Genomic DNA, 25,922 nt, shown 5'->3' on the forward strand with positions numbered 1-25,922 from the left:
AACTCATCATAACAAGTCTTGAAAGAGTCCAAAGTATGAGAAAGCACTTGAGCAGCACAGCCTCAAACCAGCATGAAAAAAATCTTGAACCTCTGAACTTGACTGTGAAAAAAGTCTATTGTTTCTAAATCTGAAAACAGTACGGTTGGACCTGAAAACATTTGACATATTTCAAATATTCACTTATGTAGCCATTATAGCCCACCTGAAGCGTCTATTTTATTATTTATATTCATGAGGAAATGTTGTGACGCCTGACAGACTGAACTCGGGGAACAGTGGAACAAAGTCAGGAACGCACTCAGCTGAGCTACGGGCACGTGCGGGAACGCGCCCATCTGACTGACAATATCACGTCGGACTTCTCTCCGTGGCACCTGTCTCCACTGCACCTGCCTCCACCTACCTCCACCTGCCCAGGCTTCTCTTCTGACTGCTAGTTACGTGCACGTTGTCGTACGTGCGCTGGTTTCCGGCTGCTGCAGTCAGGTGAGGCGGAAGTAGAGATGTGATTTATGGCTCTTTGAAGGGAGCTTGAGGACCTGTTCCTTTCAAGGAGCATTTAGACTGACTCTTTCTTTTTTCAGAATTCAGTCAGGGGTAACAAATCTTTATCAAGAAAATAATCATTGGTAGCAATTATAAGGTAAGACTTGGATATTATATTAGATATAATATTTTTCATAATGTCATTTGGCATCAGTTTTCATTGTAATTCATAAGGCGGCTCTCTATGCTCATGCTGACAATGACATCACTATTTTGGATTTTCCATCACCAAAAAACTAAGCAGGACTCAATTAACTTCCATATAAAACAATTTACTTTTAAAATTTCCACATATGGACATTTTAGTAAAGCAAATACAATAAGCATAACAAATGATAAAAATATGTACTTGTATAAAATCTACTATACAAGATTTAAAAATACATAGAAAATTAAAAAAGAAAAGTTAAACCTGACATCAGTGCACATTTTAGTAAATGTTTTGGATAAAACTCAGAGTATTTGTTTCCGAATGAAACTTTCTGCTGAATCATCACGTGAATGGAGTGTTTTGGACACCAGACTCCTCTGACAGTACACAGGTGATGAAAGCAGTGTGGAAAATTTGTATATAAAAAGAATGGGTCACAAATGAACGGCTCACAGCTGCGACTCGGTTCTCGTCATTCATTTAAAAGAGTCGTTCAAAAGAATCGATTCGTTCATGAACGTCACATCTCCAGGCGGAAGTGGATAAAAGAGGCTCGCTCAGCTCACCTGTCGGCACGTCAACGACCAGAAAAAAGAGACGAAAGAAGGAAAAAGTAAGTAAAATGTGGCAGAAGGTTGAGTTTAACCTGAAGACGAGTTTTTTGTCTGTTTCCAGCTCTGTCCTCCTGCCGGTTTTGTCACCGCCCAGCTTGACTTTAACCACCAGCGTATGTTTACTTTTTACCTCATGGTAGTCATCTGGTTCCCAACCTTGGGCTCTCCTTCATGTTTTCTTTATATAAAGTGATTAGAAACAGGCAGTAATTAAGTGTTTTCCCGCTTTTTAAATGTGGCCACACTCATAAGAAATATGTGTTTGTGGGATGAGCAGCAGAGTTGATTATGTGGGGTAATACCAAGATTTAATTGATTTTCATTTCATATACACACTAAAAACTAAGGCTGTAGCGCATTTTAGGTGCATTGTGACGTTGTACAAATATCCCTAAGTTTTTGAGTAGTGTGCATAGAAACAGATTTTAAATAGATAAATTAAAAAACTAAAGTATGGATGGTCCACACCCCGGGTGAATGTCCTGTCTTTTTTTTTTTTTTTTTTTTTTTTTTCCCCCCCCCATAATCAAGCAGCTCCACTATTGACTCTTTTTTTTGGTCCTATTTACTGGATGGGATGATCTGTGGCGGCGCTTCTGTCAGTCTATTCTCAGTTGTCTGGGCTGATGGCTGTCGGCTATCTTGTCCTGCAAACCTGGACTGTAGGTCTGTAGAAGACTGCTTAGGGCAAGGATCACCAAATCTGGTCCTCAAGGGCTGGTATCCTGCAGGCTTTATATCTGTCCCAGCAGCAACACATCTATTCAAATGACTGGGTCATTAACAGAGTTGTGCAGAACTTGACAACAAGCTGCTGGAGATCCATTCAGTCAGAATCAGGTGTTACAATAAAGAAACATCCAATACCTGCAGGACACCGCCCTCGAGGACCGGAGCTGGTGATCACTGGCCTACGGTCGCTAAGTGCTGACAGGCTGAGGAAACGGGCCTCTTGAGGTGTCGTCGTCTTGGACACCTACTTTGCATCCTATCTCTGACCGCTGCGCTCTGGTACGGGCATATGACGGATCAGCCAAACATGGCCGAAACCAGCTGACCGCAGCAGCAGGGTCCGTGCTCATGGCATGGCAGAGGGTTTGGCAAGTTTTTCATGAGTGCTGCCCACACACTCAACTCAGCTGCTCATCCCACACATGCATTTTACTTCCTGCGTTGTTACGAAATAAAGAATAATCCACCAAGCACTCGCTTTTTTCTGCTGTTAATTCGCATTTTCATTTCTGAAATTCTATTAGTTTAATTTGAGGAAATATTTGTTTTTAACTTTTGTATAACATGTTTTTAGTTGCTGGTCTGACTTAAGGAATTCTGGTGTAGTTCGATCGGATTCCAGTGTTTTTATGGAGCTCTGCGGTGATGGAGGAAATTAGTCTTTTTACATTCTTATAGTCAGATGTTGTCCAGCTTTCAGGCTTTGTTTATCCTCCACTAATAAAACTGTATCATATTTCATTCCCTCAGTCGTATCCATTAGTATTCCCAAAAGCTGCTTCATTCAGAACTAGAAATCCTTTTCTAGCTGCTCCCTGTCATGGCCTCTGGACCATCCAACCAACCCTGAACCATCAGACCGACCCTGAACCACCTGACAGACCCTGAACCATCTGACTTATCCATTTTTTTTGATGGTTTGAAGATACGAGCACGTCTTTTACAATGGTGACCATTTCTACTCACATCTGGAGCCTCCTGGCAGACTCAGGCAGACTGTTCAAAGTCTGTAAGACTGACCAGGTTAAGGGGAAAAGAAGACCTTGAACCCCTTTCAGAACAACATCAAGATGAAATGATATGAAAAAGGTCCATAACGGAACATCCAGTTCTAGTTCCGCTCAGAACTAAAGACCTCTTTAAACTAATAGTAGTTTTTTAAAATACCCCAGAAACAGCGCTACTAAATGAGCTGGAACCACCTTGTTGAAGACTTGGGTCTCTCTTTCATGTTGATGGCTTTGGGGTTAATAGTGTTTTTTGTGAACAGATTGGTATAAATGGCCGTATTGGGGCCATCAGCAGATGTGGATGAGGCTGCAGCGTGGTTGAGTCATATGTCAGGAATGTGCTGCTGCAGCAGGAGGCGTGTTGGCATGTCGGCGGACTGGTCGCTGCAGTCCAACCCCGACTGCTGAGTCACAACACCAACCGTCAGGCTCACACACGAGTATCTGATCAATGAGAATGACCGTGAAGTCTGTTTTATCATGTCAGCAGCAAGCATGAGAAAATGTTTCTAAGAATGAACCCAAAATAATAACTGGAGCTGAAAGTTATTAGAATAACTGGCTTTTCACAGACAGATGTGGTGTCGGAGCACTCCAGGAAGTTTGTGTTGCCTCAGATGGAAGATAAGATAAGTGAGATGCTAACAACGAGCTTATTGACAACTGCTGCCTCTCGGTTTGTTCCAAAGGTGATGTGTTTCAGAGTGAATGAGCAGCTCTAAATGAGCCACTGAAAGCTTTTAATAAGCTCTGTAATTTGCATGTTTGCAGTGAGTAACCCCATTCCTTCCAACCTGAAGTCTGAGGCGAAGAAAGCCGCCAAGATCCTGAGGGAGTTCACCGAGATCTCCAGCAGGAACGGACCGGACAAGCTCATCCCCGGTACCAAACTCACCGGCAGACAGAAATATGGTGTGTTGTTGTGTGAATGCACTCTGACATCTTCTGTGGGTTGCAGCTCATGTCATAGCGAAGGCTGAAGGTCTGGCCATCATTTCCGTCATCAAAGCCGGCTTCATGATCACAGCCAGGGGAGGCAGCGGCATCGTCATCGCCAGACTCCCCGACAGACGTAAGCACACGGCTGTCCGTTAACAAGCTCTTCCTCTCTGTAGTTCTGTACAGGCAGGTTGGAGGGCAGCATGTTTTCAGGCCCTCCTTGGTCCACCTGTAGAGTTCTCCGTTGCAGACTTCCATCTTGATTTTACTTTATCCAAACGTCAGATGCAGCAGAGCTCATTTTTCTGTCTTTGTTTTTTTTTTAAAACAAAATTTAAAAACTGAGCATCCTCCATAGTTTAATTAGTTTAATCCCAGTATAAACCAGCCTGTAGCAGCTTTTAATCCCAGTATAAACCAGCCTGTAGCAGCTTTTAATCCCAGTATAAACCAGCCTGTAGCAGCTTTTAATCCCAGTATAAACCAGCCTGTAGCTGCTTTTAATCCCAGTATAAACCAGTGTGTAACAGCTTTTAATCCCAGTATAAACCAGTGTGTAACAGCCTTTTGATCCCAGTATAAACCAGTCTGTAGCTGCTTTTAATCCCAGTATAAACCAGTCTGTAACAGCCTTTTAATCTCAGTATAAACCAGCCTGTAGCTGCTTTTAATCCCAGTGTAAACCAGTCTGTAGCAGCTTTTAATCCCAGTATAAACCAGTCTGTAGCAGCTTTTAATCCCAGTATAAACCAGCCTGTAGCAGCTTTTAATCCCAGTATAAGCCAGTCTGTAGCAGCTTTTAATCCCAGTATAAACCAGCCTGTAGCTGCTTTTAATCCCAGTATAAACCAGTGTGTAGCTGCTTTTAATCCCAGTATAAACCAGTGTGTAGCTGCTTTTAATCCCAGTATAAACCAGTCTGTAGCAGCTTTTAATCCCAGTATAAACCAGTGTGTAGCTGCTTTTAATCCCAGTATAAACCAGTGTGTAGCAGCTTTTAATCCCAGTATAAACCAGCCTGTAGCAGCTTTTAATCCCAGTATAAGCCAGTCTGTAGCAGCTTTTAATCCCACTATAAACCAGCCTGTAGCAGCTTTTAATCCCAGCATAAACCAGTCTGTAGCTGCTTTTAATCTCAGTATAAACCAGCCTGTAGCTGCTTTTAATCCCAGTATAAACCAGTCTGTAGCTGCTTTTAATCCCAGTATAAACCAGTCTGTAGCTGCTTTTAATCCCAGTATAAACCAGTCTGTAGCTGCTTTTAATCCCAGTATAAACCAGTGTGTAACAGCCTTTTAATCCCAGTGTAAACCAGTCTGTAGCAGCTTTTAATCCCAGTATAAACCAGTGTGTAGCAGCTTTTAATCCCAGTATAAACCAGTCTGTAACAGCCTTTTAATCTCAGTATAAACCAGTCTGTAGCTGCTTTTAATCCCAGTATAAACCAGTGTGTAGCAGCTTTTAATCCCAGTATAAACCAGTCTGTAACAGCCTTTTAATCTCAGTATAAACCAGTCTGTAGCAGCTTTTAATCCCAGTATAAACCAGTCTGTAGCAGCTTTTAATCCCAGTATAAACCAGTCTGTAACAGCCTTTTAATCCCAGTATAACCCAGTCTGTAACAGCCTTTTAATCCCAGTATAAACCAGTCTGTAACAGCCTTTTAATCTCAGTATAAACCAGCCTGTAGCTGCTTTTAATCCCAGTGTAAACCAGTCTGTAGCAGCTTTTAATCCCAGTATAAACCAGTCTGTAGCAGCTTTTAATCCCAGTATAAACCAACCTGTAGCTGTTTTAATCCCAGTATAAACCAGTCTGTAGCAGCTTTTAATCCCAGTATAAACCAGTCTGTAGCAGCTTTTAATCCCAGCATAAACCAGTGTGTAGCAGCTTTTAATCCCAGTATAAACCAGCCTGTAGCAGCTTTTAATCCCAGTATAAACCAGTCTGTAGCAGCTTTTAATCCCAGTATAAACCAGTGTGTAACAGCTTTTAATCCCAGCATAAACCAGTCTGTAGCAGCTTTTAATCCCAGCATAAACCAGCCTGTAGCTGCTTTTAATCCCAGTATAAACCAGACTTTAGCAGCTTTTAATCCCAGTATGAACCAGTCTGCAGCAGCTTTTAATCCCAGTATAAACCAGTCTGTAGCAGCTTTTAATCCCAGTATAAACCAGTGTGTAGCTGCTTTTAATCCCAGTATAAACCAGTCTGTAGCAGCTTTTAATCCCAGTATAAACCAGCCTGTAGCAGCTTTTAATCCCAGTATAAGCCAGTCTGTAGCAGCTTTTAATCCCACTATAAACCAGCCTGTAGCAGCTTTTAATCCCAGCATAAACCAGTCTGTAGCTGCTTTTAATCTCAGTATAAACCAGCCTGTAGCTGCTTTTAATCCCAGTATAAACCAGTCTGTAGCTGCTTTTAATCCCAGTATAAACCAGTCTGTAGCTGCTTTTAATCCCAGTATAAACCAGTCTGTAGCTGCTTTTAATCCCAGTATAAACCAGTGTGTAACAGCCTTTTAATCCCAGTGTAAACCAGTCTGTAGCAGCTTTTAATCCCAGTATAAACCAGTGTGTAGCAGCTTTTAATCCCAGTATAAACCAGTCTGTAACAGCCTTTTAATCTCAGTATAAACCAGTCTGTAGCTGCTTTTAATCCCAGTATAAACCAGTGTGTAGCAGCTTTTAATCCCAGTATAAACCAGTCTGTAACAGCCTTTTAATCTCAGTATAAACCAGTCTGTAGCAGCTTTTAATCCCAGTATAAACCAGTCTGTAGCAGCTTTTAATCCCAGTATAAACCAGTCTGTAACAGCCTTTTAATCCCAGTATAACCCAGTCTGTAACAGCCTTTTAATCCCAGTATGAACCAGTCTGTAACAGCCTTTTAATCTCAGTATAAACCAGCCTGTAGCTGCTTTTAATCCCAGTGTAAACCAGTCTGTAGCAGCTTTTAATCCCAGTATAAACCAACCTGTAGCTGTTTTAATCCCAGTATAAACCAGTCTGTAGCAGCGTTTAATCCCAGTATAAACCAGTCTGTAGCAGCTTTTAATCCCAGCATAAACCAGTGTGTAGCAGCTTTTAATCCCAGTATAAACCAGTGTGTAACAGCTTTTAATCCCAGCATAAGCCAGTCTGTAGCAGCTTTTAATCCCAGTATAAACCAGCCTGTAGCAGCTTTTAATCCCAGTATAAACCAGTCTGTAGCAGCTTTTAATCCCAGTATAAACCAGTGTGTAACAGCTTTTAATCCCAGCATAAACCAGTCTGTAGCAGCTTTTAATCCCAGCATAAACCAGCCTGTAGCTGCTTTTAATCCCAGTATAAACCAGACTTTAGCAGCTTTTAATCCCAGTATGAACCAGTCTGCAGCAGCTTTTAATCCCAGTATAAACCAGTCTGTAGCAGCTTTTAATCCCAGTATAAACCAGTGTGTAACAGCTTTTAATCCCAGTATAAACCAGTGTGTAACAGCTTTTAATCCCAGTATAAACCAGTGTGTAACAGCTTTTAATCCCAGTATAAACCAGTCTGTAACAGCCTTTTAATCCCAGTATAAACCAGTCTGTAACAGCCTTTTAATCCCAGTATAAACCAGTCTGTAACAGCCTTTTAATCCCAGTATGAACCAGTCTGTAGCAGCTTTTGATCCCAGTATAAACCAGTCTGTAACAGCCTTTTAATCCCAGTGTAAACCAGTCTGTAACAGACTTTTAATCTCAGTATAAACCAGTGTGTAACAGCTTTTAATCCCAGTATAAACCAGTCTGTAGCAGCTTTTAATCCCAGTATAAACCAGTCTGTAGCAGCTTTTAATCCCAGTATAAACCAGTCTGTAGCTGCTTTTAATCCCAGTATAAACCAGTCTGTAGCAACGTTTAATCCCAGTATAAACCAGTCTGTAGCAGCTTTTAATCCCAGTATAAACCAGTCTGTAGCAGCTTTTAATCCCAGTATAAACCAGTGTGTAACAGCTTTTAATCCCAGTATAAACCAGTGTGTAAAAGCCTTTTAATCCCAGTATAAACCACTCTGTAACAGCCTTTTAATCCCAGTATAAACCAGTCTGTAACAGCCTTTTAATCCCAGTATAAACCAGTCTGTAGCAGCTTTTGATCCCAGTATAAACCAGTCTGTAACAGCCTTTTAATCCCAGTATAAACCAGTCTGTAACAGCCTTTTAATCCCAGTATAAACCAGTCTGTAACAGACTTTTAATCTCAGTATAAACCAGTCTGTAGCAGCTTTTAATCCCAGTATAAACCAGTCTGTAGCAGCGTTTAATCCCAGTATAAACCAGCCTGTAGCTGCTTTTAATCCCAGTATAAACCAGCCTGTAGCTGCTTTTAATCCCAGTATAAACCAGTCTGTAACAGCCTTTTAATCCCAGTATAAACCAGTCTGTAGCAGCTTATAATCCCAGTATAAACCAGTCTGTAGCAGCTTTTAATCCCAGTATAAACCAGCCTGTAGCAGCTTTTAATCCCAGCATAAACCAGTCTGTAGCTGCTTTTAATCCCAGTATAAACCAGTCTGTAACTGCTTTTAATCCCAGTATAAACCAGTCTGTAGCTGCTTTTAATCCCAGTATAAACCAGCCTGTAGCAGCTTTTAATCCCAGTATAAACCAGTCTGTAGCAGCTTTTAATCCCAGTATAAACCAGTCTGTAGCTGTTTTAATCCCAGTATAAACCAGTCTGTAGCAGCTTTTAATCCCAGTATAAACCAGTCTGTAGCAGTTTTTAATCCCAGCATAAACCAGTCTGTAGCAGCTTTTAATCCGAGCATAAACCAGTGTGTAGCAGCTTTTAATCCCAGTATAAACCAGTGTGTAACAGCTTTTAATCCCAGCATAAACCAGTCTGTAGCAGCTTTTAATCCCAGTATAAACCAGCCTGTAGCAGCTTTTAATCCCAGTATAAACCAGTCTGTAGCAGCTTTTAATCCCAGTATAAACCAGTGTGTAACAGCTTTTAATCCCAGTATAAACCAGTCTGTAGCAGCTTTTAATCCCAGCATAAACCAGCCTGTAGCTGCTTTTAATCCCAGTATAAACCAGTCTGTAGCAGCTTTTAATCCCAGTATAAACCAGTCTGTAGCAGCTTTTAATCCCAGTATAAACCAGTGTGTAACAGCTTTTAATCCCAGTATAAACCAGTGTGTAACAGCTTTTAATCCCAGTATAAACCAGTCCGTAACAGCCTTTTAATCCCAGTATAAACCATTCTGTAGTAGCTTTTAATCCCAGTATAAACCAGTCTGTAACAGCCTTTTAATCCCAGTATAAACCAGTCTGTAACAGCCTTTTAATCCCAGTATAAACCAGTCTGTAACAGCCTTTTAATCCCAGTATAAACCATTCTGTAGCAGCTTTTAATCCCAGTATAAACCAGTCTGTAGCAGCTTTTAATCCCAGTATAAACCAGTCTGTAACAGCCTTTTAATCCCAGTATAAACCAGTGTGTAGCAGCTTTTAATCCCAGCATAAACCAGTCTATAAGAGCCTTTTAATCCCAGCATAAACCAGTCTGTAAGAGCCTTTTAATCTCAGTATAAACCAGTCTGTAGCAGCTTTTAATCCCAGTATAAACCAGTCTGTAGCAGCTTTTAATCCTACTATAAACCAGTCTGTAGCAGCGTTTAATCCCAGTATAAACCAGCCTGTAGCTGTTTTTAATCCCAGTATAAACCAGCCTGTAGCTGCTTTTAATCCCGTAATAAACCAGTCTGTAGCAGCTTTTAATCCCAGTATAAACCAGCCTGTAGCAGCTTTTAATCCCAGCATAAACCAGTCTGTAGCAGCTTTTAATCCCACTATAAACCAGTCTGTAGCTGCTTTTAATCCCAGTATAAACCAGTCTGTAGCTGCTTTTAATCCCAGTATAAACCAGTCTGTAGCAGCTTTTAATCCCAGTATAAACCAGCCTGTAGCAGCTTTTAATCCCAGTATAAACCAGTCTGTAGCAGCTTTTAATCCCAGTATAAACCAACCTGTAGCTGTTTTAATCCCAGTATAAACCAGTCTGAAGCAGCTTTTAATCCCAGTATACACCAGTCTGTAGCAGCTTTTAATCCCAGCATAAACCAGTGTGTAGCAGCTTTTAATCCCAGTATAAACCAGTGTGTAACAGCTTTTAATCCCAGCATAAACCAGTCTGTAGCAGCTTTTAATCCCAGTATAAACCAGCCTGTAGCAGCTTTTAATCCCAGTATAAACCAGTCTGTAGCAGCTTTTAATCCCAGTATAAACCAGTGTGTAACAGCTTTTAATCCCAGCATAAACCAGTCTGTAGCAGCTTTTAATCCCAGCATAAACCAGCCTGTAGCTGCTTTTAATCCCAGTATAAACCACTCTGTAGCAGCTTTTAATCCCAGTATAAACCAGTCTGTAGCAGCTTTTAATCCCAGTATAAACCAGTGTGTAACAGCTTTTAATCCCATTATAAACCAGTGTGTAACAGCCTTTTAATCCCAGTATAAACCAGTCTGTAACAGCCTTTTAATCCCAGTATAAACCAGTCTGTAGCAGCTTTTAATCCCAGTATAAACCAGTCTGTAACAGCTTTTAATCCCAGTATAAACCAGTCGTAACAGCCTTTTAATCCCAGTATAAACCAGTCTGTACGCCTTTTAATCCCAGTATAAACCATCTGTACAGCTTTTAATCCCAGTATAAACCAGTCTGTAGCAGCTTTTAATCCCAGTATAAACCAGTATGTAACAGCCTTTAATCCCAGTATAAACCAGTGTGTAGCAGCTTTTAATCCCAGCATAAACCAGTCTATAGCGTCCTTTTAATCCCAGCATAAACCAGTCTGTAAGAGCCTTTTAATCTCAGTATAAACCAGTCTGTAGCAGCTTTTAATCCATATAAACCAGTCGTAGCAGCTTTAATCCTACTATAAACCAGTCTGTAGCGCGTTTAATCCCAGTATAAACCAGCCTGTAGCTGTTTTTAATCCCAGTATAAACCAGCCTGTAGCAGCTTTTAATCCCAGTATAAACCAGTCTGTAGCAGCTTTTAATCCCAGTATAAACCAGCCTGTAGCAGCTTTTAATCCCAGCATAAACCAGTCTGTAGCAGCTTTTAATCCCACTATAAACCAGTCTGTAGCTGCTTTTAATCCCAGTATAAACCAGTCTGTAGCAGCTTTTAATCCCAGTATAAACCAGTCTGTAGCAGCTTTTAATCCCAGTATAAACCAGCCTGTAGCAGCTTTTAATCCCAGTATAAACCAGTCTGTAGCAGCTTTTAATCCCAGTATAAACCAACCTGTAGCTGTTTTAATCCCAGTATAAACCAGTCTGAAGCAGCTTTTAATCCCAGTATACACCAGTCTGTAGCAGCTTTTAATCCCAGCATAAACCAGTGTGTAGCAGCTTTTAATCCCAGTATAAACCAGTGTGTAACAGCTTTTAATCCCAGCATAAACCAGTCTGTAGCAGCTTTTAATCCCAGTATAAACCAGTCTGTAACAGCCTTTTAATCCCAGTATAAACCAGTCTGTAACAGCCTTTTAATCCCAGTATAAACCAGTCTGTAACAGCCTTTTAATCCCAGTATAAACCAGTGTGTAGCAGCTTTTAATCCCAGTATAAACCAGTCTGTAGCAGCTTTTAATCCCAGTATAACCAGTCCTGTAACAGCTTTTAATCCCAGTATAAACCAGTCTGTAACAGCTTTTTAATCCCAGTATAAACCAGTCTGTAACAGCTTTTAATCCCAGTATAAACCAGTCTGTAGCAGCTTTTAATCCCAGTATAAACCAGTCTGTAGCAGCTTTTAATCCCAGTATAAACCAGTCTGTAGCTGCTTTTAATCCCAGTATAAACCAGTCTGTAGCAGCTTTTAATCCCAGTATAAACCAGTCTGTAGCAGCTTTAATCCCAGTATAAACCAGTCTGTAGCAGCTTTTAATCCCAGTATAAACCAGTGTGTAACAGCTTTTAATCCCAGTATAAACCAGTGTGTAACAGCTTTTAATCCCAGTATAAACCAGTGTGTAAAAGCCTTTTAATCCCAGTATAAACCACTCTGTAACAGCCTTTTAATCCCAGTATAAACCAGTCTGTAACAGCCTTTTAATCCCAGTATAAACCAGTCTGTAGCAGCTTTTGATCCCAGTATAAACCAGTCTGTAACAGCCTTTTAATCCCAGTATAAACCAGTCTGTAACAGCCTTTTAATCCCAGTATAAACCAGTCTGTAACAGACTTTTAATCTCAGTATAAACCAGTCTGTAGCAGCTTTTAATCCCAGTATAAACCAGTCTGTAGCAGCGTTTAATCCCAGTATAAACCAGCCTGTAGCTGCTTTTAATCCCAGTATAAACCAGCCTGTAGCTGCTTTTAATCCCAGTATAAACCAGTCTGTAGCAGCTTTTAATCCCAGCATAAACCAGTCTGTAGCAGCTTTTAATCCGAGCATAAACCAGTCTGTAGCAGCTTTTAATCCCAGTATAAACCAGTGTGTAACAGCTTTTAATCCCAGCATAAACCAGTCTGTAGCAGCTTTTAATCCCAGTATAAACCAGCCTGTAGCAGCTTTTAATCCCAGTATAAACCAGTCTGTAGCAGCTTTTAATCCCAGTATAAACCAGTGTGTAACAGCTTTTAATCCCAGTATAAACCAGTCTGTAGCAGCTTTTAATCCCAGCATAAACCAGCCTGTAGCTGCTTTTAATCCCAGTATAAACCAGTCTGTAGCAGCTTTTAATCCCAGTATAAACCAGTCTGTAGCAGCTTTTAATCCCAGTATAAACCAGTGTGTAGCAGCTTTTAATCCCAGTATAAACCAGTCTGTAACAGCCTTTTAATCCCAGTATAAACCAGTCTGTAACAGCCTTTTAATCCCAGTATAAACCAGTGTGTAGCAGTTTTTAATCCCAGCATAAACCAGTCTGTAAGAGCCTTTTAATCCCAGCATAAACCAGTCTGTAAGAGCCTTTTAATCTCAGTATAAACCAGTCTGTAGCAGCTTTTAATCCCAGTATAAACCAGTCTGTAGCAGCTTTTAATCCTACTATAAAACAGTCTGTAGCAGCGTTTAATCCCAGTATAAACCAGCCTGTAGCTGTTTTTAATCCCAGTATAAACCAGCCTGTAGCTGCTTTTAATCCCAGTATAAACCAGTCTGTAACAGCCTTTTAATCCCGTAATAAACCAGTCTGTAGCAGCTTTTAATCCCAGTATAAACCAGCCTGTAGCAGCTTTTAATCCCAGCATAAACCAGCCTGTAGCAGCTTTTAATCCCACTATAAACCAGTCTGTAGCTGCTTTTAATCCCAGTATAAACCAGTCTGTAGCTGCTTTTAATCCCAGTATAAACCAGTCTGTAGCAGCTTTTAATCCCAGTATAAACCAGCCTGTAGCAGCTTTTCATCCCAGTATAAACCAGTCTGTAGCGGCTTTTAATCCCAGTATAAACCAACCTGTAGCTGTTTTAATCCCAGTATAAACCAGTCTGAAGCAGCTTTTAATCCCAGTATACACCAGTCTGTAGCAGCTTTTAATCCCAGCATAAACCAGTGTGTAGCAGCTTTTAATCCCAGTATAAACCAGTGTGTAACAGCTTTTAATCCCAGCATAAACCAGTCTGTAGCAGCTTTTAATCCCAGTATAAACCAGCCTGTAGCAGCTTTTAATCCCAGTATAAACCAGTCTGTAGCAGCTTTTAATCCCAGTATAAACCAGTGTGTAACAGCTTTTAATCCCAGCATAAACCAGTCTGTAGCAGCTTTTAATCCCAGCATAAACCAGCCTGTAGCTGCTTTTAATCCCAGTATAAACCACTCTGTAGCAGCTTTTAATCCCAGTATAAACCAGTCTGTAGCAGCTTTTAATCCCAGTATAAACCAGTGTGTAACAGCTTTTAATCCCATTATAAACCAGTGTGTAACAGCTTTTAATCCCAGTATAAACCTGTGTGTAACAGCCTTTTAATCTCAGTATAAACCAGTCTGTAACAGCCTTTTAATCCCAGTATAAACCAGTCTGTAACAGCCTTTTAATCCCAGTATAAACCATTCTGTAGCAGCTTTTAATCCCAGTATAAACCAGTCTGTAACAGCCTTTTAATCCCAGTATAAACCAGTCTGTAACAGCCTTTTAATCCCAGTATAAACCAGTCTGTAACAGCCTTTTAATCCCAGTATAAACCAGTCTGTAACAGCCTTTTAATCCCAGTATAAACCAGTCTGTAACAGACTTTTAATCTCAGTATAAACCAGTCTGTGGCAGCTTTTAATCCCAGTATACACCAGTCTGTAGCATCTTTTAATCCCAGTATAAACCAGTCTGTAGCAACATTTAATCCCAGTATAAACCAGCCTGTAGCTGCTTTTAATCCCAGTATAAACCAGCCTGTAGCTGCTTTTAATCCCAGTATAAACCAGTCTGTAACAGCCTTTTAATCCCAGTATAAACCAGTCTGTAACAGCCTTTTAATCCCAGTATAAACCAGTCTGTAACAGCCTTTTAATCTCAGTATAAACCAGTCTGTAGCAGCTTTTAATCCCAGTATAAACCAGTCTGTAACAGCCTTTTAATCCCAGTATAAACCAGTCTGTAACAGCCTTTTAATCTCAGTATAAACCAGTCTGTAGCAGCTTTTAATCCCAGTATAAACCAGTCTGTAGCAGCTTTTAATCCTAGTATAAACCAGTCTGTAGCAGCGTTTAATCCCAGTATAAACCAGTCTGTAGCTGCTTTTAATCCCAGTATAAACCAGCCTGTAGCTGCTTTTAATCCCAGTATAGACCAGTCTGTAACAGCCTTTTAATCCCAGTATAAACCAGTCTGTAACAGCCTTTTAATCCCAGTATAAACCAGTCTGTGACAGCCTTTTAATCTCAGTATAAACCAGTCTGTAGCAGCTTTTAATCCCAGTATAAACCAGTGTGTAACAGCCTTTTAATCTCAGTATAAACCAGTCTGTAACAGCCTTTTAATCCCAGCATAAACCAGTCTGTAGCAGCTTTTAATCCCAGTATAAACCAGTGTGTAACAGCCTTTTAATCCCAGTATAAACCAGTGTGTAACAGCTTTTAATCCCAGTATAAACCAGTCTGTAACAGCCTTTTAATCCCAGTATAAACCAGTCTGTAGCAGCTTTTAATCCCAGTATAAACCAGTGTGTAACAGCCTTTTAATCCCAGTATAAACCAGTCTGTAGCAGCTTTTAATCCCAGTATAAACCAGTGTGTAGCAGCTTTTAATCCCAGTATAAACCAGTCTGTAACAGCCTTTTAATCTCAGTATAAACCAGTCTGTAGCAGCTTTTAATCCCAGTATAAACCAGTCTGTAGCAGCTTTTAATCCTAGTATAAACCAGTCTGTAGCAGCGTTTAATCCCAGCATAAACCAGCCTGTAGCTGCTTTTAATCCCAGCATAAACCAGTCTGTAACAGCCTTTTAATCCCAGTATAAACCAGTCTGTAACAGCCTTTTAATCCCAGTATAAACCAGTCTGTAACAGCCTTTTAATCTCAGTATAAACCAGTCTGTAGCAGCTTTTAATCCCAGTATAAACCAGCCTGTAGCTGCTTTTAATCCCAGTATAAACCAGTCTGTAACAGCCTTTTAATCCCAGTATAAACCAGTCTGTAACAGCCTTTTAATCCCAGTATAAACCAGTCTGTAACAGCCTTTTAATCTCAGTATAAACCAGTCTGTAGCAGCTTTTAATCCCAGTATAAACCAGTCTGTAGCGGCTTTTAATCCCAGTATAAACCAGTCTGTAGCAGCTTTTAATCCCAGTATAAACCAGTCTATAGCAGCTTTTAATCTCAGTATAAACCAGTCTGTAACAGCCTTTTAATCCCAGCATAAACCAGTCTGTAGCAGCTTTTAATCCCAGCATAAACCAGTGTGTAACAGCCTTTTAATCCCAGTATAAACCAGTCTGTAACAGCCTTTTAATCCCAGCATAAACCAGTCTGTAGCAGTTTTTAATCCCAGTATAAACCAGTGTGTAACAGCCTTTTAATCCTAGTATAAACCAGTCTGTAACAGCCTTTTAATCCCAGTATAAACCAGTCTGTAACAGCTTTTAATCCCAGTATAAACCAGTCTGTAACAGCCTTTTAATCCCAGTATAAACCAGTCTGTAGCAGCTTTCAGTCCCAGTATAAACCAGTGTGTAACAGCCTTTTAATCCCAGTATAAACCAGTCTGTAGCAGCTTTTAATCCCAGTATAAACCAGTGTGTAGCAGCTTTTAATCCCAGTATAAACCAGTGTGTAACAGCTGTCAGACTGGGAGGTAAAATGATGTAAAATGAATGTATGAATAGATGTAGCAGCATAAAGGTCGACCAGAAGAAGAAAACAGAACTTATTACTAACAGAACTTTGTAGAAATAACACACAGATCAACAGTGACCAAGTCTTTTCTCATCTCATCGTTCTCTCAAGTCTTGGCTTTCAGGAGAAAAATATTGTTATTGAAACAAACACACAACAGAAACTATTTCCATGTTTCCACTTTTTCCTCATTTCCAGTTATTCCTGCTACTATTTACCTGCTATCCTCACTAAACCAACTCCAGCTCAGCTGCTTTGTGGCGCCACCGTGCATCAGAAACGTCTTCTTGGCTTTATTCCAGCCATAGAGGAGCATTATTTTTCTTCTTTTCACACACACATAGAACTTTCTGCTCACTGGTTGATCTTTGGCTGCTCCTGATTGGACGTTACCGTCAATCTAAGCTCTCTGATTGGTGGAAAGTCTGACAGGAAGTGGCTTCATCATCATGTCCAGGTCTAAATAGAGGTCTCTTAGCAACATAGTAGTGATGGTGATGTTTTTATGATGAAATGTGATAATTATAGATTTACCAGACAGAGTCTCTGAATAAAACTACATTTAGTGGCTGGATTATAAACCTCCTGGACGGGATAAAAATGTTGGAAAACTTCCGTAGATCATCTGAAGGGGAAGCTATCCATCAGTTAGCAACAGAGTTGCACGCTACCGCTTCTGGTGGTGGAAGAGGTAGCTCTCGGGGGTCTGCTGGAGGTTTATGGGTTAATGTGCGGTCATGTCTGTTGAGTGTTGCATCATCTTTTTATTGTAAGTTTTTGCGTTTCCATAGCATCAAGTCGTACGTATTGAAGACATTTTCATTGATAGTTTGTCTCCTGGGAGTTAATGATCTTCTCCAGATTTAGTGTACATCCCTTTTCTCTTTTTAGTTCCACAGTGCTCTTTTTGTTTTTGTCTTGTGATGACCTTGGTTGTCGTAGTAACAGACCGACCTCCTTGCGGCGTCGGGAGGGAGCTGTAGTCATCTGACACCTGGAGCGTTTGATGTCTGTGAAGCGGCCTGACGGTGGCGGATGTCCTGGCTCCAGGACCTGGTGGGGCGGTCACACGGACTGGGCTGAGCTGCTCCCACTGATGCCGCTTCTGTGGCTTCAGGCGTTTTGTGGATTTTTCACAATGAAGAAGCAGTCTGCAACATCATAAAACACCGGCGCCATCACTCCAGTCCAGCTCTTATCAGCAGTCTGAGATTACATAGATCACACCAGTTGGAATTGTGCCTCCAGAAACCTCAACCATGATGGTTTATTCTGTGTGCTTAGGTTGGTCGGCACCTTCTGCCATCGGTATAGCTGGTCTGGGTGGAGGCTTTGAGATCGGAGTGGAGGTAAGTCACACTTCAGCTTATATTAATATGGTTTTACAACCCCAACTCCCCTGCAATAGACTGGCAACCAGGTGTACCTGCCTCTCACCTTCTAAATGCTGGGTTAGGCTCCACCTTCCCCGCGAATGGATGAAGCAGCGTAGATGATGGATGGATGGAACCCCAACCCCAAAAAGTTGTGACTCAACTGAAACATTAAATCATTAGAGACACACAAGAAATAACTACATGATAAATCTACAAACACCTGATAGTAAGTAACATGTCACATGTAACGGTAAAAGTAACATGACTGGGTATAAAAGGAGCATTTCAAAGAGGCAGAGTCTCTCAGATGGAAAGATGGACAGAGCTTCACCAATCTGAGACAAACTGGATCTAAAACTGGAACAATTTCAGAAAAATATTCCTCAAACTGAAAACCTCAGTTCACCCTGAAACCCACTAATACAGGTTAAAGCTCCATCATGCAGAGAAGAAGCCAGATGTGAACAAGATCCAGAACCAGCACCGTCTTCTCTGGGAATAAAATATGGAATGATTTAGATGTGGAAAGCATTGAATTCTGTTTTTATCTACATTTTACAGACTCCTGACATTTATAGCGATATGTGCCTACAGTGGATATAAAAGTCTTCACACTGCTGTTGAAATTCCAGGTTTTTGTGATGTTAAAAAAGGAAACAAAAATGATGAATTCCAGATGTTTCCCTTCTTTTTAATGTGATCTATAACCTGAACAGTTCTCCTGAAAAGCGAACCAATCTGTTCGGGGGAGAAATATTGTGGCGTGGTCACTGTTAAACCAGTTTAATCCCAGCTGTCAGTCTTTATCACCTTCATCTTGGGGTTAGCTCCTGTTCTCGGCCGGCTTCAGGGCATCCTGCAGATGAGCTGTTGGGTTCGGGTCTTCTTCTCTGGCTAACCCCATCCAGAACATCAATTTTCTTCTGGTGAAGAAGAGAGTTGAAGTTTCTCTTGGTGGTCTGGTGGATCATCGTTGTGTTGAAATTCCTCTTCAGCTTTAGTTTTCTAGTAGATGCCTGAAGGTTTTGGGGTCAAAGTGAACCTGGTTTCTGGACCCATTAATAATTCCCTCTACTTAGACTAAAGGTCCAGATCCAGCTGAAGAAAATCCACCCCACAGCATGACACTGCTACCACCGTGCCTCGCTGTGGGTAAACTGTCTTTCTGAATAGAAGTGGTTTTTCTTTTGAAATTGTGGCCAAACAGTCCAGCCTTGGTCTCATCAGACCAGAAGACGTTTTCCCAGCAAGATTTCCAAATTGTAACTGGGCTTAGTTTTATTTTAAATTTAATTCAATTTAGCTTTATTTGTATAGCGCCACTTCACAGCAACGTCATCTCAGGGCTTTACAGACAGGTTAATTCTATCCAGTTCTTAATAACAGCCTAGCTACAGAAAACCAACAGATTGTCTTCGTCTTCAGTACCCCCCGTCCAGACTGCTGGAGAAAACAGGGACTTCCTGCAGCTCCTTCAGAGTAAAGGCCCATCTCTGCTCCCTATGTACATAAATAGCGACGTCTATTTCAAACGTCATACGTCGCCATCCTCTTACTTCTTGTCTTCTACGTTGCCATGGTTGTTGGGTCAGTTCCTCCAGTGGGGGGCACTGCTGAGTTCAGTGTTCACTCCCACGAGCCGACGTCAGTTTCAGACACCGTTAGCAGCGGTAATGCGTCGCTATCAAGTTAACCGCCCTAAACACTCGCATATAGTATTTATTTAAAAGCTCGCACAATTTCCACAGTCATTGTCTTCGTCTTCATTCTTCTTCTGCTTTTTTCTTCCCTTCCTGATCCTCTTCTTCTTTGGTTTGTTTCTTTCTCTGGTCGCATATCAGCTATTCTGCTGAGCACTGCCCCCCATGGTTTCTGGTGGTATTGCTCCGTCTTCTGCATCAAGCGACGGATAGCTAAGCTCCCTGAACGGACCAAATTATGGATGAGACAGTCCGTGTTCTGCATCCAGCATAAATGGGCCTTTACTGGAGGTTTCTCTGCAGCCTCCCTGACCAGTTTTTATCTGGTCTCTGTTTTTAGGGGGGACGCCCAGTCATGGTTGCTTCTCTACTCTTAGACTGTAGAAATGTTTGCATCCTCCTCCTGACTGATGCTTCCAACAACCTGCTGACTTCTGCTGCAACAGGAAGCTGAGGAAATTTTAGGAAAACCCTTTGAGGACAGCTGGACTTTATCTGGGCTTCATCAGGGGTGTCAGTACTTTTTATATCCACTGTTAAACGTCATGAATTGGTTGACACTGTTTCTGAGGCTGTGAATGCACCACGTTGTGTTCAGGTGTCAGACCTGGTGATCATCCTGAACCAGCGCAGGGCCATCGAGGCGTTCACGAAGGGCGGGAACCTGACGCTGGGCGGGAACTGCACCGTCGCCGTGGGACCTATTGGCAGGTGAAGCACCCCTCCCTGGCTCCATCTGTCTGACTCTTGTAATGTTTACGGTTGGTGTAAATTGCAGCTTTGCTCTAATGTTCCATCCTGCCTGCTGCAGATTTATGAGACTGTCGATGACAGTCGTGTTTTGAGGCCTGAAGCTGCAACAATGGGATCCTGCTGGAGGAAACGGCGGCAGCACCGGCTGTGGTTTACTTTAGAGGCTGTGATTTATGACTGCTAGGCTGATTTTAGAAGGACGAGGTCGTGTCAGACGTGTGTGGGCGTGTCCAGGTGTTGGTTTATATGAGCTGCAGATGGAAAGCTAAGGGACGTGACTTGAACTTGTTTGGTTTTACAGCCAGTTGATGCGTAAATACACATGATTAAATAAAACACAAATACAAATTACTGAAATCAGTGAGAATCATAAGCTGCCAGCGTTACGTTCAGGTGTGCAGCAGCAATAGGAGGAGGCCACAGAAGCCTGGGGCCTGAAACACACTTATTTACAGAATATTTTCACAGCTCTGTGTGGTTGTTTTGCACGTTGAGATGCTGAGTGTTTGTCAAACGTTGGTGTTCAGATTTTTGGTCTTATGACTGCTCGGCTTCCTCTCTGTTTAATCACATTGACAGCAGGAACATTAGATTTTAATGAATGTTTAGGGTTATCGTCATGTTAACGTTTTCAGGGTGATGCTGGTTGTGTTTGCAGGAATGTGGAGGCGGACGTTGCTCTGCGCAGCACTGCAGCCGTCTTCACCTACTGCAGGTCCAGAGGCCTGTTTGCAGGGATTTCCCTGGAAGGCTCTTACCTGATCGAGCGCAAGGAAACCAACCGAAAGTATGGAAAACCACAACAGCCCAACAGGATCATGTGTAAGTTCTGCCTCGTGTATTGCTTTTCTTTAACCTGGTGTTTCACTGACAGGTTCTACTCCCAAGATATCCGGGCGTCGGCCATTTTGAATGGTGATGTAGAGCCTCCTTCAGAGTGCTACGACCTCTACCACATCCTGGACGTCTACACAGAGGCGTACACCTCCGACTGGACCAGCAAGAACAATCGTGTTAAGGTGCATTTTTATTTTTATTTTATCTTTATTTTGAATGCCCTCATGTTAGGGCGAAGGGTCATGTAGTGTCCTTGTTACAGAGCCATTTTTTTATCCCTATACAGTTATTTTGCATCCCTTTTTGATCGTTTTGATCTTTCTACTTATGTGGCATCCCATATGCTAATTCTGTGATTATTTTGCATCCCCTTCAGATTTTTCTCAGATTTCTTTTTCTGTATGTTTAACCATGTAGAATCCCCGTCATGGTCATGCCATTTTGTGTCCCTCTGAGGTCTTTTTTTTATCCCTTTTGTGTTTATTTTGAACCTCTTCCATCTTTTTTAACTCTTTTGGGATTGTTTTGCATCATTTTCGGTTTCTTTTTCTGTATGTTTAATCATTTTGCTGTAGTCTTGCTGGTTATTTTTGTTATGCTTTACTAACATTTTTACAACCGTTTCATCCTTCTTTAAGTTTTCTATATGTTCAAGTCATCTTGTGTTCATTTTGCACCCGTGGGGATTGACTTGAATCTCATCTCTTTTGTGGCATTCCGTAGGGATTATGATTGCTGCTGTTTTGCTTTCCTTTGTGCCCTTTCCACCGTTTTCATAGTAATATTTCATTGTTTTGAACTAAACATGCATCTAATCCGATAGTTTTGAACCCTTTTTATTGTCTAAAAGTTCATTTAAGACTTGTGAGCTTTCTTTTGGATAGTTTTCTGGTTGATTTGTCATATTGTGTGTGTTTTTTCATATGTCTTGTTAACCCTTAAATCTCTTTAATCACTTCATATGGTCATTTTGTGTCTTCTGCATTAATGAATTCTGCATATTTCCACCAGACTGAAAACAACCAGAGCGGAAACACTCTTCGTCCTAACTAACTCTGCTTACAGGAACTAATCATGATGGATTATCATGCTTCACTGTCTGTGCTCAGAGTCAACATGTAGCTACAACTCTGACTTTGTGGACATATTAAACCAAAATGATGCTGGGATGATTAACTTGTGTTTCCCTGCAGTCTGCTCCTCCATCCAGACCTCCAGCTCCATCACAGCAGAGAAGACCAACCAGCAGTCAGCAGCCGGCGGCCGATGGCGGTAAACACCCAAACCAACAGTTTGTTTGTTGTTTGTGTGTCCGATGAAGGTGTGTAATATGTGTGTTTGTGTGTGAACAGGAAGAAAAAACGCACTCTATCCAAGCGTCTCCGTCTACAAATCTGAAACCTCAAGTGAGTTTCTTCTTCACATCTTGACCTCATTTCTTTTTCTGCCAGCATCTTTGCCAGCACATTGTGACCCACGGAGGGGGCCTCAGGCTTGGTTTTTGGATCCAGATTGGAATAACTTGTCGTCTGTGGTCCTCAGAAATAGGGAAGAATAAGTGTGTGTGTGTGTGGGTGTGTGTGTGTGTGTATGTGTATGTGTGTGTGTGTGTGTGTGTGTGTGTGTGTTCATGCCCAGTGTCAACACTCCCATTAATCATCGTGCTGCTGAGTGTGTCACTAGTTACACACCTTCCAGGGACATGCATGTTTACGCAGCCATGTGAGGACTCCACTTCCTTCTGGGGACAATAAACACATCCTCATGTAAATCATTACATCTCGGGTTGAAAGAACTGGCTCAAAGCTAAACTGAGCGTCCCCAGAATTAGACTGAAGAGGTGACAGGAAACACTGTGGCGCGCTCAGCTTCTTGAGGCTGCGGCGCCCTCTGGTGTTCACAGAGTTGACCTGCAGCTACATCTGCAGCAAAGATTTAGAAATTGTTTCAAATCACGTTTTAGTGTCCTCGTCATCTGTTAATTATGGGTTTTTTTCAGTTTCATTTGATTTATTAAAAGTTTATTTCCATTAGTAATCAATCTGCCCAGAATACAAAAGATGGCTGTGATATACAACACATACAACATAAATCTTTACATTTTCAAAGCTAGAAACTAAAAATATTTAAAGGAAAATATTGATGAAAAACTATTACAGATTAATCTTCTCCAGATTTGTTATTCAGTATTTTCTCTGTTTCAGGTCAGTTTGCCTCCAGAGACTCTCAGAGCTACGGTACGAATGTTCAAACTGACATCTCACATTTCACTGTACCAGTACATAAGAAAAGAAGAATTCAGTTTTCTTTTTTTTCCACAGTGTATAGTATAGCTTTATTTATTTATTTATTTATTTATTTTATTTTTTTTTGGGGTGTATTTTACAACTCTGAGTCCAAAAAAGTTCTGGTGGTGTAGAAATAAAACCAGAATACTTTTTTTTTTTTTTTCTTCTTCTTCTTCCAAAATGTTCCAAAATTTCTACCAAACACTGAACATAACCAAAAGTAAATAAGTAAAGGAAAAAAAATTCTTGCAGGTACGGGGCCTCCATCGGGCGGGGCCAGTGGGGTTTTGGTCGTCACGGCAACACACCCATTTACAGGACAACAGCCCGGGGACCTGAGCTTCTTCCCTGGTGACCGGATCACCGTCATCACCAAAACGGAGTCCCAGTACGACTGGTGGGAAGGGAAACTGGACGACGGGCGGGTCGGGATATTTCCCGCCAATTTTGTCACGTACTGACGTCGCCCTCTGGTGGTCTGACCGTGGAACTGGTGCTGGAACACTGAGTCACAGGTGTTGGGTCTTTCTGAATTTAAGCTAATGAAAATAGAAAAGACTAATAATGAATGTTGTCCTTCAGATTTTTATTCTATAATTATTGGGATATTTGATTTAAAAGAAACAGCCTCTGGTGCCATTATGAAGCGCTGTGGGATGTTGTAAGAATTTTTCACTTTTTCACAAAATATTTTACAAATTGCACTTGATTGAACAGTTTTTAAAAATAAATAATCGTGTAAATTAGCACGAATATAAAGTTTTTTTAGGAAATGTCACAAACCCTATGGTGTGATTTCATATTGTTTTAACTAAAGACAACATTTAATCTCATTACAGAATATTTTTATTTGATTTTAATTGTTGTCTTTAGGCTTTTGTACATCATTTGTAAGAAAGTTTTTGTGTTTTTTACCACTTCAGGATGTGATTGTGAAGGAGTCTGGATCAAAATTTTCTCATTTTTACTTACTGGTTGGTTTTCTGGTTTATCATTTTTTCTGGTAAATAAAACACTGCAAACAATCTTTTATTAAGTATTTATAACTTTTGATCAGACACAAACAGTTTATTGTAGAGTTCGGGGAACTTTAGAACGTGGGACATCCCAGTTGGTTATTGGAGGGGAATGTGTTATTTTTGTTTTTTTTACTGTGGTTCATATCAAACTGTTTGGGATCTGTTACGGTTCTTTAAAAATGTCTCCTCTAAATGGGGATGTTTGTGGTAGGATTTGTTCATTCAGGTTTTTCTTTTTGCACAGGTTATGTTCTGATTTTTGAGATGGTAGCTGGAATATTCTGTCATGGTTTCATATTATCGTGTTTTTTAGGCATGTCAATAAATCAGATTTTTGAAAATATTCTGCTGATTTTGTCCTTTTTTTATATTATCATTTATTTTTTTACAAGAAAACACTTAGTGGTCTTAAAAAGATTTGAGAAATAAAACCACACTTGACATTGTATGCTGAAGAGGAGGCTTAAAATAGAGATTAATTAAGCCAAAAATGTTTTAATTATTGAGTTATAACAGTGGTTCTCAAACTTTTTACAGTATGTACCACCATCATGAAAAACCTGAACATACAGTTGCAAACATATAAAACTAACATACATAGCTATTAGTGATGGACAGTTCAAAAAGGAGGCTCTTTAACCTCTAATGTGAGAATTATTGATAATTACTGCCAGCCACACTGTACAAAACAGTAGCTCTATTCTATTCAACAGTCATTTAGCAGCATTAAGTGGTAGACTGCTGTGAGTCCAGATGGACCCAGGTGCTGTCATATAGTGCTAAAGGCAGTGCATATTTTTATTTATTTATTTATTTTAGTTATTTGTTGTTTGTGTGTAAGTCATTTTGTTTAAATACAAGATCACGATTTCATCAAACAATATCATCTTGGGCATAAGTGCACGTAGCTTATTCAGTACTTGGTTGAGCCAAAGAGCTGGACAAATCTTTCTAACTCATTCTGTTGAGTAGAAGAGTTAAACTAAGTGCGAAATGCTCCTTGTTGTGCGAGCACTAGGTGTCTTTCTCTGGCAGAGCATAGGGAGTGTAGCTCTGGATTAAGGAGTGGAGGTAGACTGGAGCTGTTTGGGTTATTGTTTTGTAAGCCAGAAGCAGAGCTTTGAATTTGATGCGCTGCAACTGGAAGCCAGTGGAGAGCGATTAGCAGCGGAGTGACATGAGCTCTTTTGGGCTGGTTGAAGACCAGACGTGCTGCTGCGTTCTGGATCTTCTGCAGAGGTTTAACTGAGCATGCAGGCAGGCCAGCCAGTAAGGAGTTGCAGTAGTCAATGCATGAAATGACCAGAGCCTGGACCAGGAGCTGGGTCGTGTGTTCAGTCAGGTAGGGTCTGATCCTCCTGATGTTGTAGAGAGCAAATCGGCAAGATCGAGCAACTGAGGCAACATGGTCCTTAAAGGTCAGCTGGTTGTCTACCATGACACCAAGATTCCTGGTAGAAGACGTAGGCACATGCGTGATAGAGACAAGCTGCACACTTATCTGTGGCGGTAAGGAAGGATTGGCTGGACAGACAATAAGCTCAGTCTTGGACAGATTTAGCTGAAGGTGGCGATCCTTCATCCATGCAGAGATATCAGCAAGACATGCTGATTTTCACATTGAGATGGTTGTGTCGTCAGGTGGGA

The 25,922-nt window shown here is 41.0% G+C and overlaps 1 protein-coding gene across 3 annotated transcripts; it reads left to right on the forward strand.

The window, feature by feature from the left end:
- Positions 1–365: 365 nt before the first annotated feature.
- sh3yl1 (SH3 and SYLF domain containing 1) lies at positions 366–24,618 on the forward strand. Of its 3 annotated transcripts, none has more exons than XM_041978846.1 (11): positions 366–489; positions 3,828–3,938; positions 4,015–4,128; positions 17,587–17,651; positions 19,977–20,089; positions 20,790–20,918; positions 21,006–21,150; positions 22,162–22,240; positions 22,321–22,374; positions 23,173–23,205; positions 23,509–24,618. In XM_041978846.1, exons 3-11 carry the CDS (start codon positions 4,074–4,076, stop codon positions 23,715–23,717), a joined length of 882 nt encoding a protein of 293 aa, XP_041834780.1. In that variant the 5' UTR covers positions 366–489; positions 3,828–3,938; positions 4,015–4,073; the 3' UTR covers positions 23,718–24,618. The 3 variants fall into 3 exon arrangements, with proteins under 3 accessions (XP_041834780.1, XP_041834779.1, XP_041834781.1); XM_041978845.1 differs by lacking the exon at positions 366–489 and adding an exon at positions 1,225–1,313; XM_041978847.1 differs by lacking the exon at positions 366–489 and adding an exon at positions 3,629–3,745.
- Positions 24,619–25,922: the final 1,304 nt, after the last annotated feature.

The sequence above is a fragment of the Melanotaenia boesemani genome, chromosome 24 (genome assembly GCF_017639745.1).
Source record: "Melanotaenia boesemani isolate fMelBoe1 chromosome 24, fMelBoe1.pri, whole genome shotgun sequence".
Lineage (NCBI taxonomy): Eukaryota > Metazoa > Chordata > Actinopteri > Atheriniformes > Melanotaeniidae > Melanotaenia > Melanotaenia boesemani.